We start from the raw sequence: 18,721 nt of genomic DNA on the forward strand, positions 1-18,721 counted from the left end.
CCGATTCCAGGAACACATTTCAGTCAAGCAGACAGGATTCGGCACCTGAGCAATCGACACTGATTAGCACTGTAGAGTAGCCTCGGAACACCCTCTATTTGAAACGTGAATTAATGGGGCTGTACAAATCAATTGATCAACCGAGCTGTATTCATGTAATTCAAAAATGATTTTTCACCCGGTTCAATTGGCTGTCAGTTGATATATACCAACCTTAGTATGCCGCAAATTCTTGATATTGTGATAAGAAGCATTGTAAACACAGATTGCTCGGATCCAATGATATCTAGTGCACCAACGACTTTGCATCGCGTAAGCCACTCACTGAATTTGTGAATTTCTGGCATTTTTTGTAAGAAATGCTCCGTCATGATGGAGAGTGAAAACGTAGATCCCTGAAAATCAATCAGTATACGCTTATGCATGGCCAGCGTAGTGTGACACGTTGCAGAACAAGTAATCTGGAATTCGTCAGACAGTTGAGGCAATAGAGTGGTACAAACTACGAGTTATTGAGTTTCGTATGTCTACAAATATGTTATACAGAAACATTATTATGATTATACAAAGTGCCTCGTCCAGCGATATGTCGGATTAGTAATTACTGATAAATCTACTAATCAGTGGTTCTTAACCAGTTTTCCGTGGAACACACTCAACTCGTACATAGGATTTTCGATCATTGCGATTATTGGTTGCAGGCAGCCAGGGCCAATCAGTAGTCGAATCAAGACTGTTGAGGTGGTATGTCGTGTGCAATGGTACACGCAGGATAGGTTGGAGTTCAAAATCGAAACCCCATCACTGTGAAGTGCGAATTCAATTCTATATCGATTATTCATAAATTCATTTGAAATTAGGTATTAATTTAGGTATAATATGTAATATGTTGTTGTGACGCAAAAGACTTTTCCTGCGAGAAGTGTCACTATATTTTCTTTAGTTTTTTTAATAATAACAATAAAAATAACCATGCAAGCAATGTTCCCTCTAAGCTGCGCGCGTGCGCAAATGCGCAGTACTGAAACGGTCTCCGCGCACAGAAAATCTTGGCCGCGCACAAAAAATCCGAAGTGATGACTTTTTTTTTAATCGTTGCGCACTGTTGTCCAAGGCACCGCGCAGGCGCTCAGACTCGAGAAAAATGAGAGGAGACATTGCCAGGGGTAAATAGTGCTATCGCTGAAGTCTGAAACCGAGGTAAGCCTGCAGCCCGCAAAGGTAAATATTGCGCTCTGCGAAGCAATGAGAATTTGCAATCGTGTGCGCCTCACGAAACAGATTTTTTTTTAGAATGATATCGTACGCGTGAGCGATACTGATATCATTTCAATAGCGCATTCCTTGTGGGAATGGCGATATAAAATGGTGTAACGAAGTTGTAAATAACAATGGGCTCTAGCTCGAAGTTAAACTACGAGAAACTAACGAATAGTCTTGTCCGTGTGGCATGATTGTTATGTAAGATTTACTTTACGTTTACAATTGCATGTCGCGAATTTTTGAAGTCATCACTTCCATCAGGCAAATCTGATCACGTATGGTGAAATAGGGTAATATGCAGAATATGCAAGTACAAGCACTAATATTGTTGAAAAAATCCATCCCTTTGCAAACGTTGATCAGGAAATGCAGCAACTATATGCACTTTAAGGCGTTGCGTTGGATCAGCTTCTCAGCAGCACAAATTTGTGATTTTATTCGATTGGTTTGAACGGGTATCTTCTGTAGATAAGGTCATACGGTGATCTTGTTCTTGCTTCAATCAGACTTGAATATTCGTATCATTATATCTGACTGTATGTCTTGAAAGTAATGAGTGCGTTGCCGGTATCAAGACGTCACATCAGTGTTTTAACGCGATAGGCCCACATCGATCGCATGTATTGATTTCGGGTGCGTTCTCGTGCGTGTATGTCTGTCTTCTAGTAATCCATAGTATATCAACATACGTACATTGATTAATTGTGACGTCACACGTAGTCGCACAGCATTACGATTCGCCGTATACAGTAATTGCGGTTACATGCGTCCATTTGTGTCGCTATAAGTGTTTTAGCTAGCTGCTTGCCGGTGGGCCAACGTTGAGTGAATACTCACTAATTCTGCTTAGCACTGTTTCTACGGACCGCTTTTAATGATGGCAAAACGAATGGGTGGTTTCTCATCCCCCCACCAAGCCAAATTGACAAAGAGCTGTGATTCGTTTAAAATAGAATGGTTGTCGGAGCACGTGAAAACGGAAGACAAAACTATAAAATTAGGTAAGATTTTTTCTTTCTCGAGCGAGAAAGGTCTAATGTGCAAAATATGTCGAGAAGCCAAAATATCAAACGAGTTTTCGGATGGTAAAATGTGGAAAGCATGGAGGCTGGATTACCTTAAGCGTCACATTAAGCACAAAACCCACGTGAAAGCGGTCGGAATCGTAAGAAGGTGCAAGATGAGAATTGGAATCGGTACATTACTGACTGAGAGCATCAACGATTGAGAGAAGAGGAGCGAGCTGTCACTCGTGAAGAAATCCAACCCCGGGCAAGTTAAGGTTCTCGTCGACAATATTCTCCTAGCCATAAACATGAATACTTCTATGCTGTCAGTTCAACAAATTCACGATCACATGGCAAAGTACGTGAGTGTTCCAGAAAGCTGGCGAAGCAAAAATTATGCCTTTGAGTTTGTGAATTCTATCAATCAAATAGTGCAGAATGAGACAATGTGCAAACTTAGAAATGCACATTGGCACACTCTGATCGTGGATGAGAGCACAGACATAACAGTGCACAAAATGCTATATAGTGCTTTACATTAAATATAGAGAGGAAAATGAGGTCGACTACAAAACTGTGTTTGGAGGCATTTCCCAGCTGACTGGATGCACCGCTCGGGATATTGTGCAGGCAATAACTCAGTTTTACGCCAAGCATAAATTAGACATGCAGAGAATGGTGATGCTGACCTCCGACGGTGCCTCAGTAATGTTGGGAAAGCACAACGGAGTTGCAGCGTTATTAAAGCAGCAAATACCACATCTAACAGAACAGCACTGTGTTGCCCATAGAGAAGACTTGGGCATTGTTGATGCATGGAAAGACGTCCCTGCGATGCGTGACGTGGAAACGTTTCTTAGAACGGTGTATTCCAATTTCTCTAGATCCACTGTAAAAAAGCGGAAATTGGAAGACCTATCGAAGATTCTTGATGAGGATTCGCTGTCATTCAGACCTCTGAACGAAGTACGGTGGCTTTCGCGGCACCAAGCTGTGAAGGCTGTTCTGAGGAACTACACAGTTCTCGAAGAATACTGCAGGAGAGAATCATCCAGTAATTATAGAGATCCAGTGACAAAATACTGTTACAAAAAGCAGACGGATTCAAAATTCAAGTTTATTCTCACTGCTCTGGGAGATGTTTTGGATGACCTGGCACAACTGTGTCTTTCTTTTCAAAAACGCAATCTGACTGTGATGGAGGGACACTGCCTTGCAAGAGAAAAGATTGAGAAGCTGCGTTCTCAGTATCTGAAAGAAGGAAAGGTTATCAAGTGGAGTGACCGCGTCAAAGAGGTGATGAGGGCTGGGTCAGCTGAAGTCATAGATACCGACGCGATTATTTGTTTTATTCGTAATCTTTGCGATCACTTGGATGCTCGATTTCCAGAGAATGAATTGAAGGAGTGGTCTGCATTGGGCTGTGAGGAATTGAGTTCAGATATCAGTTCTGACTTCGAGTACGGAGCAGCAGACATTGCCATATTAACAAAGAAGTATGAGGACATTTTCCACCAGCCAAATTCTATGGAGGCCATTCACGATGAATATCCTGATTTCAAATATGTTATGAAGCAAAAATTGAAACAAGGATCGATCGGAACATTTTCCGATGTGGTGGCTGCGACACTAAAATGCGAGGAGCTGAAGCACGTCTCACAGCTTGTGGATATTTGTGCTACATTTCAAGCATCCAGTGCGGATTGCGAAAGAGGCTTTAGTTTAATGAATCGGATCAAAACAGCATCGAGAAATCGTCTTCAAGTGGCTCATTTGGACCAGCTGATGCGCATAAAGTCAAAACTGAATACAGACGATGCCATTGACCTGGACAATGTATACAACCATTGGAGAGCTGAAAAGGACAGACGGGAAAATAAGGATTAAATGTAAAGGGAGACTGCGATCTAGATACGACGGGGTCTTAAATTTGAGATAAATTTGTGAACAATTTCGGAAGCACTCATTTTTTCAGAAAGGCACCGCACTCGAACTGAAGCCAAAACACCCTCAAAATACGCGCCACAGCACACGTGCGATATCCATGATGTCTAGATTTATCGTTATTGCGCATGAATGCGTCTTAGCCCTTTGCGATCCCACAGATTTGCACGTGTGCTATGGTGCATATGCCGAAAATATTTCAGTTACAGCCCAAACGCGGTGGCTTTCTGAAAAAAATGCCCTCAATGGCCGAGCGTCAAGTCATAATCACATCATGTTCAGAGCGCAGTTCCCCTTCTTCACTCATAATGAGATTATTTGGTGCCATGCAATAGAACTAAATGTAAATGTTGTACTGTGATTCTATCAATAAATCATGTGACTTGAATGGATACACGCACGTCTGGTTTTAAGCACAGGACCGTAACTGCCGCACCCAGACCCCCCGAGCTCGAAGGGGCCGCAAATTATTGAAATCAAATCGTGAATTAACATAAATCATGGAGTATGTTTTTGGAAATTTATGCAACTTTTTCAAAGAAGGAATACCAATTTGAAATGGTGTACGTCTTTTAGTTCAGTACGTTTGGGCGATTTCAATATCTTTTGACATAGCAGATTGGAGGTCACGAAATAGCATCAAGTAAGTAAGTCATTATACCAACGGGTAGGCCTACGCCCGAAGATATTCAATTATTATTTAAGGGTCCTACCTTTTCCAAGACATCTCACTCAATCAGGTTAACCGGTAAATCTGATTACGTGAGCAGAGACAGGATCAAAATTGATAGCAATATATACGCAAATTCCCGATGATATTGACCGATTTGATCATGAATTATAGATAAAATTTCGCGCGTTTAGCCGGAACGCCCACTAAACGAAGACCGAACATAGATGACTAGTAGCAGCGAAAAGCGTGTAGACCGAGGGGGGTCTGGGGGGCGAAGCCCCCCAGAAGTTTGGTTTATCACCCTATAGGGGGCCTGGTTGCGCACTGCTGTCCAAGGGCCTGCGCAGTGAGTTGGCGTATTTGCACAGACTCGTGAAAAATTAGAGGGAACATTGCATGCAAGTGATATCGCACTGTTGCATTCAGAGCTGTGGAGTCGGTTGATTTTTCCATCGAATCCAACTCCAACTCCGACTCCAGACATTTTCAATGGACCGACTCCAATTCCAACTCCGACTCCGACTCTAACTCCAACTTCAACAGCAGGCCTATACTACAAATTTACTTCAAGAATTATATGCCAAAGTGACGGTTACATGACATTCATAAAACCATAAAACAGATACAAGCATCTTAACATTATAGTATGCAATTTTTTTCATTATGGAATAGCTCGAAATATCCAGTGGGCAATTAACATGGAAATATTCATTTCGAAATATATTTCCTTTTTTCATATGTTACAAGTTTTTATAACATAGAAAAGTCGAAGATATTCCAATAGGTAGAAATCATTCAAACATGATATACATCCCATCCTGTACGGATAAAGACAACGTAAGTGTGGCTCTTGTGTATGAGTCAGCAACTAATACAGAAATGTACAAATTTTCTCACTATACTCTATACCAGAGGTCTCAAACTCAAATCTGCTCCCGGGCCAATTTCCTAGTTTTTGATGACGCCGCGGGCCGCAGCATCAATAATAGGGATATTCAATGTATAATTTCCAAGTAGGCCTTATTTGACAGGAGCTTGTAGACAGGCATTCCCAAACATCGTGGAAACGTAATTTACTATTGTACTATTCACGCTTTACATGGTAAAAAAATCACATTTTCAAGTATATGAATAAAATTGTTTTTGTGCCGGGCATAATCTTTTTAATTAATGAGTTATAGACATCATGCGGGAGGATGCATCATGACATCGTAAAACTGCCTAGTTATAAAATTGCAGATAGTGGACCTTTGACGTGCCACAATTTTATTTAGAATATTTTAAAATCTACTGAAGATTGTCTGATATCGGAGCATTTGAGCGGTGTAGCCTAATCCTGGTTTTGATATAGTCGTAGTAAGTATAGGCTATTGTTATTGTCATTGCCAAAGTCAAATTAAATCAGTGTTAGATTTTGCCTTCAAATAATATTGGAACATATCAATTACAACTTAAATATAATCATTGTTAAGCCATAGTAGTAGCATTGGTTCCTATCCTCTTGAGCGATCGTGCCCCTGTACATTTTCAACACAATTTCTGATGGTACCTATATTAAAATCTGAAAGTCCATTCAGATGAAATCGTGCGTAGCGCGAAGACTATTTTCCAGTTGAATAAATTGGCCAAAAAAATGTTCCACAGCATATAGGCCTAATTCGACAATGCATCACGTAGGCCTGAGGTGGTCAGTAACGAAGTACTTCTACTTTTTAGAAGTACTCAAGTAGTTTTCCTTCACTTCTGGTACTTACTCAAGTAGATCTGATTTTCTCTACTTCTACTTCTACTTCGTAATATTTTGTGATCTACTTACTTACTTTTCGCTATTTTCAGTTTGTCAAGTAGAAGTAGTTTAATCCCCCAATACGAAAGACAGCCAGAGGAATTTCGGGGCTGTTTAAACGGAGTACCAGCATTTAATATTCATAAAAGTCAAGGAAAGCCAGAAATTTTGTCGCGCTTCGCACACAGTAGGTATGATGGAGTGACAAAAATGTTTTCACGAATGTATCAGTGAATATAATTTAGGTACCGGACTGTTTGGCTCCGCTCACTCCGCATTGTCGCCCATATCAAATAATTCATCACAGTAAATACGGCCCACCATAACGTTTGAAACTACCGTTTCGCAATCTAACAATTACCTATCATATCGTAATCTAGCAGCCCATTACGTATCTTGCTAATCTGGAAAGTCCCGCTTTTTTGAACGTTACACCTGTTTTAGCAGATCACCGTTGAAGCTTTATGGACAAGATATGAATACAGTTTCCACTTTTTAGAAGTGGTATTTGTATTTCCTTTTCAATTGCGAGTATCATACTTTGAGTTCTAATTACTTTCAGTTCTTTTGTCTGCAGATCATACGTGTTGAAGCATAAAAGCAAGTGTAGTAATGCCTGTATTTTCCGAAAATAAAGCTACACTAAATATAACTTTTATGATCCACAATACTTCTTATTAACGTATACTAATCGCGCAAAGTGATGAAACCGTATCCGATACAACTTCTACGTATTGCTCTCTGCCTAAACTTGGGGCCTTATAATAAGGGGTAGTACGCCATGCCATGCTATTCTCCAAAACGTGGTCTTCCTAGTAAAGAAAGGGTTACTATCGCATTTCATATCAATACTATAGTTTACATCCCATGATGCAAAAAAATGCTTATTCTGTCGAAAATTCGTACCTCCTGGGATGCTTCAATACGAATCAAGCTCTCAGCACCTTCCGCATAGCTCAATTCGCAGCTTTTGACAGCCCGTGCGAACGAATTGAGACTGTTTTTAAAACTACTTACTTACTTGAGTATATTTTAAATCAGTCAATTCTACTTCTACTTCAAGTAGTTTTAGGTGGCCCATTGAAGAAGTACTTCTACTCGTACTTGAGTAGATTTTTTCGTGGCTACTTCTACTTCAACTTGAGTAGCTTTCTTGACTACTTTGACCACCTCTGACGTAGGCCTACACCCTGATGCGGTGCTCCATACCCCGATTGTATCTACGGACCCTGGTTAAGAACCCCTGAAATAGAAATGTCCGATCGGAGAAGAATTGATTGGTGTTACAGCTGTAGAGCGTACTACTGCCTTACTCGCCACCGATAATAACATATGGATAAAGAGAACAAACAACACTCAGCATGTAATCAACTAAACGTCACGGGGGTCACAGAATGCCAATGGTTGCCATACCGACTTGATTAGATAGCTATACCCTACGCAGCGCAAGCTACGACCTTTTGATATATTACTATTCCCCATGACAATTTCATAGATTGTTGCGTCCGCCGGATTACCAAGTCACTGTTGCGAGTCGCAAGTCCTTCTCTGGTTTCAACGTTTGACCCGACTCAACTCGAGTCAATCCGAAATCGAGTAATTTTACGAAAAGGTCGCACCAAACCAAATCACAATTATCAGTCACGAATCATCAGCGGGTAATGTTTTATCATCATGAACTAGAAATGGGAAGTAATAGCTGATCTTCTATCGCATGTTAGCTTTTAAAAGTGATGTGATAGTGAAGTTTGTTAAGATTTCAGTTAATTTTATAGTAGTTTTAGCGTTAGCTTAAAGTTCTTATATCTAAAAAAGATATATGGCACTTGAATATATTGTTGAATACTTGATATTCCGAAATGCCATCGCGGGCCGCACAAAATGCTCTTGCGGGCCGCGTGTTTGAGACCTCTGCTCTATACTGATGACTAGCACACACTCACTCACTATTAATAAACAATGTCAGAAACGAAATTTAGGGAGTAGTCAAATAGCATATGTTTACGCATGCACTTAACCAACAAGCCTGTTCATGGACTCGGAGTATGCTTGCACTCTTTCTTACCATTGATCGACCCAAGCGACTTACCTACTGAGTAGACATATTTTTGATTTTATTAAGTGGAAAGCAGCATGTGGTTGAATTTGTATCACTTTCACAGATGATGCTGTCACTTACAAAAATAAACCATATAATAACTCTTTCAAGGTATCATGGCATAATTCCAAAAATTGCACCAGTTTGTGACTGCATCAGTAATTTCATGTTGGTCCCGATTTGGTTGTAGTTTATTTTCTTCCTCTTTGCACCTGAATTGCCATTAGTCAATGATGTCCAATTTTATAACTATCGTGCACACAAATCCTCTTTCTATTTAGTATTAGAATATTAGAATATTTTTTACCTAAAAATGGACGATTTTGACCTAAAAAATCAAAATTTTGACATTTTATTACCTTAAAAATCTTAATTTTGACCAAATTTGACCTAACGTATGCAAATTAGGTATTTTCACACATAATGTTAGAATTGTACTTCTTATTTTGATTTCTGATTGGAACTGTCTGTCCTTACGAAGTAATTTGGCCTGAAAAAAAAACTTTTTGGCCTCAAAAACAGACAAATTTGTACATGAAAAACTTTATTTTAGCGAAATCAGGCCCTATGAAGAATTCCAGTAGTTACATTACACATTATGGCATAATTTTTTATTTTTTTAAATTGTAGTACAACGAAAGATACGTTCCTACATTCTCGCGTGTAAAGTGTCTGTCTTTACTAAGTAGCTAGCCAAGAATAAGGAAATAACGTTCAGCAGCAGCAGTTGGTGGCTGACAACACTGAAGTTGTGGATACGCTGCTGGTGACAAACCGTGTTGCTCAATGGTGTCTACATCACGATTTATCATAATGCGCTTCTTGACATAAAAACCATGCAATTCCCACGCAGTCTTGCTTTAATTGGGATATTGCCGTACGTTGACCATAACACCATGTCCATCCATTTGTTTCATTTCAATGTTTATGATTCACAATGAGCAGACAATTGGCCGTGTACAACAGTAGGCCTATAAAGTAGGCTAAAAGCTGTGAAATGTCAAACGAAAAGCTCACCGACAGTGAAAAATCTACTATACAAACGAAATGCAGGTTGCAAACAAGTTTTAACATTGTACACAATTTTGACATATTTTGACCTAACGCAACAATTTTGACCTAATTGTGACTTTTCTTGACATGTCGAAAAATCGCCCTAGTTATTAGTAATTTTAAGAGTCCCTTGAAAGCACTTGTTTTCATATTAAAGAAGTCGGAGTCGGAAGCATTTTCAGAAACTCCGACTGCGACTCCGCAGCCCCGGTTGCATTTAAAGCAAACAATACGATGACCCTTTCTAAGGTAATGCCCCTCAATTACGAACTGGTATCTGAATCAGGGCTTCGGAGCCGGAGCCGGAGCCCGGACCCGGAGCTCCGGAGCCGTGCATTTTCAACGGAGCTGGAGCCGGAGCCGGAGCTCCACGTAAATTCAGTCGGAGCCGGAGCCGGAGCTGGAGCCCGTTATTTGAGGAGTAGCTCCGGCTCCGAATTATTTCATAAGATGCTATTATATATGCAACTATCACATCTGCTGATTTATCATTGTTGAACGGCAGGCCTGAATTTTAATGCTGTGCACAGCAATGGCATAGAGTAAAGTGCGTTCTAGTGAACCTATGATGCTATCGAGAATTGACAAGTATTCATTATGACGTCACAAGCCGGCACGGCGGCACCTATGTCTTCGTTGCTACATCGGATGTTACTGACGTCTGACAGACTCTAGATTACTGTTGATAACTAACCTATGGGTAGATTAGTAATCTATATAGACCAGGAATGGCCAACCTTTTCTGCTAAAGGGGCACATGCAATTGACGAACGAGTGCGCGGTCCACTAGCCGCGCCAAGCGGGTAGGCAAAAACATTTTCAAAATTTATAAATAAACTAGGTCAATAATATTATTACTTGAGTATATTGCGGGTCTACTGTATACCGCCCGCTAGGCTCAGTTTGGAAGGACACGACTATTCGGCGTCTGGCCACATCGATATCGAAGGTCTCCGAAAATATGCGACAAAGACTTTCCCCCGTAAGTGCGAATACAGTTAGACTCAATCGGGTAAATTGGGCGTTTATTTTCATTTTCCGTGGGGGGTAGGCTACCAAGCAAAAAATCGTGTGACAATTAAACACGCGAAGCGTGAAGAAAAATTTCACTACTATTTTAGTTTATTGTAATGTACGACGATTTACTGAAAATGTGACTGGACCCTGGATCTGCCAATGCGCCGGAACTGATATTTTAGTCATCAACATCCCAAGTGTCACCGCCAGACTCGTAATTTTTGGTTGGCACTACAAGTTCACAATCTGAGCAATTCATTTTCGATAATATAATGGGAAATTACCTCGCGGGCCACATTTGGCCCGCAGGTTGGCCACCCCTGATATACAGGCCCATTCGATAATTTCAGAGCCGGAGCAGTGGTAATAATGCGGCTCCGGAGCTGGAGTAATGTATGATAGAAGAAAGCTCCGGATCCGGAGCTGGAGCAGTTTAACTTTACGACTGCTCCAAAGCCCTGATCTGAATGGGAACAGTAGTAGGTACACTGATTGCAATGAATATTCATTATGATGTTTTCGTTTTATATGAAAATTAAATTTTGATGGTTTTGTTTTTCAACAATCTGTTGATTCACAGTTCCTTTGCGTAACAGTATAGTTAGATGGGCATTGTTGTAATTTTGTTTAATGATTAAGCGAAAATTTGTGGTTCTGCGTGTCCCACGCGATAGTAAAGGCTAATAACCACTGGTCTCGATATTATTTGCTAGCCCAAATGGCAGAAGTGGGATGGACTTATCTGTTGATTAGCTCGAATTACCGCGACAATCATATCCGAAAACGCCAAGCTCAGAAAAAGTACTTTGGTTAGCTTCTGCCCTGCCCTGAAAGTAGACCATTTCCGGTAGATAGTTGTTGTTGTAACGAAGATAACGATGATATTTCCGAGTAAAGCGACCATGCCTGAAATACAGCAGTTACATAATTCACAGGATCGAACCATCACTTCATTATCAGCCTGGGCCATTAACGATTGGTTATTCAACCAATATTAGAGACACACATTTTATTGTTGTGAGGACCGACTGTCTACATCAGGGGTGTCAAACATACATCCCGCGGGCCGCATCCAGCCCCCAAACGATTTCATCCGGCCTGCTAAGCAACTCTTAGTAGATTGAAAAATAATTGTATTTTCCTGCACATTTGTAACAAATGTTGAGATGTTTTGCAGGAAATAGGTTCCATTATAACCACCCGCCTAAGGCGATGTGGTTTCACTCTAGTTACCACTAGTAACTCCAAGTCTGTGAAATTGACATCCAAGAAGAGAAAACGCCAATGCGGAACCATTATATGCAGTTTACGTGGAAAATATATTAGTTGCACAACTATTTAGGCCTAATTGAAATATCTATGCTTGCGCTACTGTGTCACTTTGGACCCATAATAAACCAAATTTCAAGGCTCGCAATCCCAAATAAATATCTGGTATTCCTCACAGCACATATGCATAGGGCTATAACTTATATCGTCGTTACCGCCACTATGTTAGCTGTTCTCAGCGGTATTCAACTGGACAATCATCGTATAATTGCCAATTGGATTGTTTGCGTGTAAAGGTGTGGCGACTTGCTACTTTAAAACCCCCATGATCCGTGTACTATCTATTGTATATGCTTTCGGGGTATTCAGGGGAAAAGCAAGAGCATGGACGAGGTAACATTTGGGAATCAGTTGACTGGTCCGGCCCACGAGCGTTTTGAAGGATTGAATCTGGACCGCGACGGAATTTGAGTTTGACACCCCTGGTCTACATCCAAAATAGGCGCTCCATGCGTGGAAAAACTTTCAATTTCAGTAATGAATTTGTTCGATAACATTGATTATTGTATATAGTAGCCTACTAGTAATTTTGATCCTCTCTCACCAACATGATCACATGTACCGGCGGAACTGAGGACGGGATCGCTGTTATTAATATTATTGTGTAGATTGTTGTTGTGTGACCCCTGGTCTGCAATTAGTCAAAAGATACTGGAATCGCCAAGACGTACCCTACCAGACTAAACTAAAAGAAGAAAAAAATGCAAACCATTCCAAATTGGCATTTCTTTTACGGAGCGCATCATTTTGCTATGCAGGTATAGCCCGACCGCATTTTTTCTGATGGGCTCGGATTTCAAGGATAATCCCAGTGGCGGCTCGTCCTATAGGGCAACTGGGGCATTGCCCCACCTAAAATTCTGTTCAATAACAATTCTTCACCATTTATAGACGCACACCTATCTATATAAACCGAAATCACAGCGAAAATCGTATACTTCTTGTCCTTTCGCTTGTAAATGCCCATATATAGCGAAGTCTTTGCGAAAATCGAATTCTCTTCTGTGTTTTCGCTTTGCGAATGCCTAGCCGAGGCTTGCCCCGGTAGCGCTCATAACAAGCTTTCACTGTCTATTCTCTCAAAGCCGCGCACAATAACGAAACGGTGATTTACTCTCTCCTATTCATAAAATTACCGAGCAACCGGGGCACGATAGCTCTGTGCCCTTAAGGTGTGATGTAACAATCGTATCTATAGCTGAACTCTGTTACCGTCATATGCGTTTAGTCGACCTTTGCTGGTATAGGTCGATTTTAATGGGGTTTCACACCATGAAAACTCTTGAAACTTGTTCTGTCATGTCGTGATGGTGGTATTTAACACTGCCCCAAGTTTCAGGGTTTCTACTTAAAGTTTAGGGTAGTAATTCCGTTTCCGAAGTTGAGTGTGTGCTGATCCGTCATGTATCGCAAACAGATTTTACTCAAAAGCCGGTATTGGTATCCATTGGTTTTGACGATGTTCAATACCGAGATCGGTTATGAAATTTGACACGGTAAGTCCTAATGTTAGTATCGAACGCTGTACCAAGTTTTAAGTTTGTCACTGAACTGTGTTAGTGGTAATTTGGCTTCCTAATTCGAGTGAGAGCTGACTAGTCATTTATCGCTAGCAGATTATACGCAAAGCCGGTATTGGTCTCTATTGATTTTAACGATGCTCCTTACCTAGATCCGTCATAAGCTTTTGCACGGTATGTCTTGATTTTAGTATCAAACGCTGTGCCAAGTCTCAAGGTTGACACTCAATGATTAGGGCAGTAATTTCGTTATCAAGGTCGAGTGTGGTAAAGATGTGCTCCGATCTGACACTTTAGCCTACAACACATTGCGGATTTCACGCAAAAGCCGGTGTATCTGCGGTAACGTTAACAGAGATGATGATATCATTCTCAGTTTGCATTCAAATATTTACTTTGATATTATATTCTCCAATGTCAATTTCACCGTGAAATTGTGGCCTTCAAGCCATTTGCTTACAACCCCCTGTCAAGCGCGATAGTTATTTCGTTTTCGATGGCGGCTAACAGCTGATCACTTGATCAGCCTATTCCTCAGTAAATTTTACGCAAAATTCGGTGTTGGTCTGTTCGCATTAATTTTGACAGTGTGCCATACTGAAAAGGGCCATGAGGCCACTTCTCGATAATGTCATGTAACAGTGTACCAAGTTTAACGCTTTCATCCACGTATTTATTCGGTAATATATTTTCCAAAGGCGATTTCGCAGCAGACCTATAAGACAGTAATAAAAACGTATGTGTCGTGTTACAGTCTCCAGTTTCAAGGCCAAAATCTCTTATGCTGTACCGACTACCGAGACCAAATTTCCGAGGCTGCTATTCTTAGTTCTTTAGAATGATGTTTTGGATTCAATAGGACAGGCCCAATCTATGAGATAACAATTGCGTATCTGTCGGAATTCGTTGACCTTTCCAATTAGGCTTACGCTATCTCTCGAGTTATAGTCATTTCCATTTCTGCAGATAATTAGTCAGGTCTAATGCGAACATGAACCGTGTTGAATCTTTGTTCCGTACGCCGTTTACGCAGTTACCACACTTCAAGTCACAGCTCACCAGCAGACCTCTCGTGGCACATACGTTAAAATCACTGTTGCCGGGAAATTCACGTTACCGTACCATCATTAAGTTACTTGTTTACGTTGAAAAACGCCATTGTGACGTCATCTTGATAAAAGTCGCTTGCAGCCCTTGCCCCACCACCCGATATTGTCACGAGCCGCCACTGGATAATCCTATTGGGCTCCGTTCATTTATGCGCCTACAGACAATATACAATTGGACATAACATGTCGCCAACATGGGGATGTTATTTTCGGCCAAGGTTTTTTTGCAAAACAAACACTTCGCGGAGTTGCATGTTGGCCAAAACTTCATTCGTCTTGATGTGCCGTGGCGCGGTAATGACTGGAGCCGGAGTGCCTATTTCAATAAATCATGCGCATCTTTTCCTGTTATGCGGGATACCCACATCTAAATCAAGACGTCGTATAGCAGTGGTTCCCAACCCTTTTCGACTCATCGCCCCCTTATCAATCTCGACACACATTTTCGCCCAAATATATAGACGGGTCCCAAAAAGAAGACAATATTTTTTGAAGAAATTTGTTTAAAACACTGTCTTAGAGCATGTTTTAAACCAGGGGTCACCAACACGCGGGTGCGGCCCGCGACCTGATTTGAAATTTCGGAAGCACGCTTAGTAAAGCACTTTGAAATGCTGAAATTTATTTCAGTTGAAACATATTGTTGTTGTTGTTCAAAGTAAGCTATTCTCCTGTGCCCAAAATCACTAATCCTGGCCCTGGGGTGGCCAATCTGCGGCAGTAGAAGGAAAATTATGCGGCTGTCGACACTTAATTCGATTTGGATGCGTTGGCGGCCGTCAATATGCAACTTGAATTTAGGTACTGACTCCCCAATTAATGAGCAGTTCAAATTATTCTTGAAATTTTCTCCGCGCTGGGCGCGGTTCAATGCGTGTTTATTCGCGATTTTGATATAGTAGTGTCCTTTATAATCTGAGATGCGAAAAGCAGATGAGAATGATGCGCCCAAAAACCGAATACCAATTTGTAATCGCGTTGTCCTCTTCACGAAGGAAATTTGTTTCTGGTAGGCCTACGTTTGGGCGAATCCAATATCTTTCCACTATAACGTCAATCCTGACGGGAGCGGTCAAGAAATAACAGCATGCAACATAAGGGACTGATAACAATTGGTCCACCCAAAGATGCCGCGCAGAATTAATACCCTCCCCAAATTTTCGAAGACACTCCCTGCATCAACTCTACCGGTGAATCTGATTACATGGGATGAGGAAGGATAAATATTTGATAGAAATATGTGGAACTATACTAATGTTTATAACGAAATTCACTCATGAATAAGGAAAAAAATGCGCGCTTTGCGCGACTAGGAAACGAGTCCCTGTGACTATTCATAACATGTCTACTGACAATTTCCGTGCGCATCGTAAGCCGATATGAGTGAATAGATTAGTCAGGAGTTCACTGGTAATGGACGTGGGTATCCGTCCCCCGGTTAGTAAATTACGAATATGCACTGGAATGCGGCCGTAGGCTACATAAATAATCGAGATGCAGCCGTCAATAGCAAAAAGCTTGGACAACGCCTGCTTTAGTTGCTGAAGAGTGTTCTTAGGTATCGTGCGCAGCTCATAGATCAAATAAAATTTTGTGATGATCATGATATTTTTTTGTATTTGTATTTCTTCAATAGGCTATTATATTATTTCTTTTGTGGTAACTATGCCCGTCGCCCATGTTAGAAAGCACAACGTAGTACAGACATAGAGTTAGCAACGTGGCTGTTAAACTGCGTTGCCTATTTTCATCTCGATATTGAAGTCATGCTACCCGCGGCCACTACGAAATTTGAAAAGTGGCCCGCGACCCGTTTTGAGTTGGCGACCCCTGTTTTAAACAAACATTTTTAAAACACCGTCCGTTTGAAATGCAACGCTCGTCTTACGACAGTACAATGTATAATCAATCGACAAAATATTGTTCTAGCTGTACGAGCCTATAGGCTATATATAGCCTAGCCTAGACAATAACAAATCCCTCAAGTAACCTTTTCTACCTGTACAGAATTTTTGATTGCTTATCTTTTCGTACTACCGTTAGGTCGAGTATAACGAGTTTTAGGTCAGCCATGCAGCAATTATGTACGTGTACACATGAATTCCTATGCATGAATAATAAGTAAAATAATTTTCATTACATACCTATTGCAATTCCAATACGAAAGAAAGCAATGTGATCTGATTGATATTCTCTGTACTTCTCAGGAAAAGATTTATCACAATGATCCTATATAAATCGGAAGAATACGATAATTGTGTATTGTATACAATATGATAATGTACTTCTATAGACGAGGCGACTGGACTCTCATCCTCAAAAATCCCTATTTTCACATTTTATTTCCGTCATACGTATGGTTGCATTTAAAACTAAAACCAATAAAAAAACGTGTTTAAAACATGGCCATTGTTTAAAATATGTTTTTAATTGTGTTTTTAGACATGAAGACACGAATCTTTTATTGTGGCGCCACAGTGAATTGACACTGAAAGTTCAAAACATAGGGTAAATATGGCTCCTCTGACAAAGAAAAACTTTCCGACCCTGTCATAAACACACCAAAATATCTTCAACCAGAACACCATCGATATGCAGCATTTTTGCGGTTGGTGGTCATCATCGTCAGAACATCCATTCCGCACCAATGATCTATATTCCGTGGGTTCTAACCATTCCAGATGTTATAGGTACACTAAATCAGGTACAAATCGTTTGTATGCACCTACTACATATCTTTCGAAAGTATTTACCGAATTATGGCATAATTATACACTTTTTTGAAAAATTCCCCAATTTTTAAATACTGTTTTAAACATATTTAAACAATGTGTTTTAGAACACTATTTGTTTTAAATGCAACCCACGTCATAAGACATCATTGGCATCGCTTCCGTACTGGAAATAAGAATATAAATGATGGGTAGATAACCGCAAACTCGACACAGTATAATATCACCTTCGCCATAGATTTCAGCATGCATAAATTTTTCTATTGAAAGAGCTTTGGAGTCATTCCATGGTTTTAACATCACGGTATTGTGCAATGAAATGAGTTTCTCACCTCGTCTCTGGGACCAGCATTCCAAGGTTTGCTGTCAAAATGAGATGAACACGATATCATTTATCATATTGCGAAAACGAATCACATATAGATTTCGTCCTCAGGGTGCCATGTCAATATTGCGATAGAAATGAAACCTCGCGAATTCTTGGTAATTTTAAACTGGGATCATCGGAAAATTTGTAACGGGAGATAATGGGATGATATCTGTCGTCTGCCCAGATAACATTACTTTATTTAATAATATTTAATATTATTAATATTAATAGCATTAGTTAATTACCGACCAGGAATTCAATATCTATAACAACGACCGATGCCGTCGTTAGCTTGCATCCAATTACAGTCACCCTTTAGAACAGTGGTTCTCAAACTTTTTTGGACACGCCCCCCTTTATGATAGTGAAAAATTTCGCGCCCCCCTTATCGTGTTCTGGCAAAATAAAAAGTGAGAAATCAGAATGCTAACAATGCCAAAGGCATTGATACCTATCGCTATTGATGAGAGAATTCTCCACTATTAAATTCAGACAATAGACAGAGTAATATACCTTGAGCAGGAGGTAAATCACGCGGAGCGCGAAAAAAATTTCAGCTAACTCCAGCTTTGCGCCCCTTCCCAGTTTGGCAACCACTGCTTTAGAAGCAGCAGCCATTTCACAGATCATTGAGGAGACTTGTTCTGAGCATTATGGGAGATAATATATCATTTGAAACCCGGACAGCCCTATCAGATGATAGGTTTGGGAGGAATATAGCCTCCATATATTGACGTGGTTAGCAACCAATAATTAGTAGCGTGTCCCTTCTTATAATTTCTACTTCCTTTACCTTCCCAACACTGATCCTCAACAATAA

At 40.5% G+C, this 18,721-nt stretch overlaps 1 protein-coding gene across 1 annotated transcript; it reads left to right on the plus strand.

Moving 5' to 3' along the window:
• The first annotated feature begins 2,806 nt into the window (after positions 1–2,806).
• Positions 2,807–4,606, plus strand: LOC145456230 (E3 SUMO-protein ligase KIAA1586-like). The gene has a single exon (XM_080334306.1). It carries the CDS (start codon positions 2,937–2,939, stop codon positions 4,155–4,157), a length of 1,221 nt encoding a protein of 406 aa, XP_080190432.1. The 5' UTR covers positions 2,807–2,936; the 3' UTR covers positions 4,158–4,606.
• The last annotated feature ends 14,115 nt before the right edge of the window (positions 4,607–18,721 follow it).

This window comes from Botryllus schlosseri, chromosome 14 (assembly GCF_051294905.1).
Source record: "Botryllus schlosseri isolate E-star chromosome 14, Bs_hap1, whole genome shotgun sequence".
Classification (NCBI taxonomy): domain Eukaryota; kingdom Metazoa; phylum Chordata; class Ascidiacea; order Stolidobranchia; family Styelidae; genus Botryllus; species Botryllus schlosseri.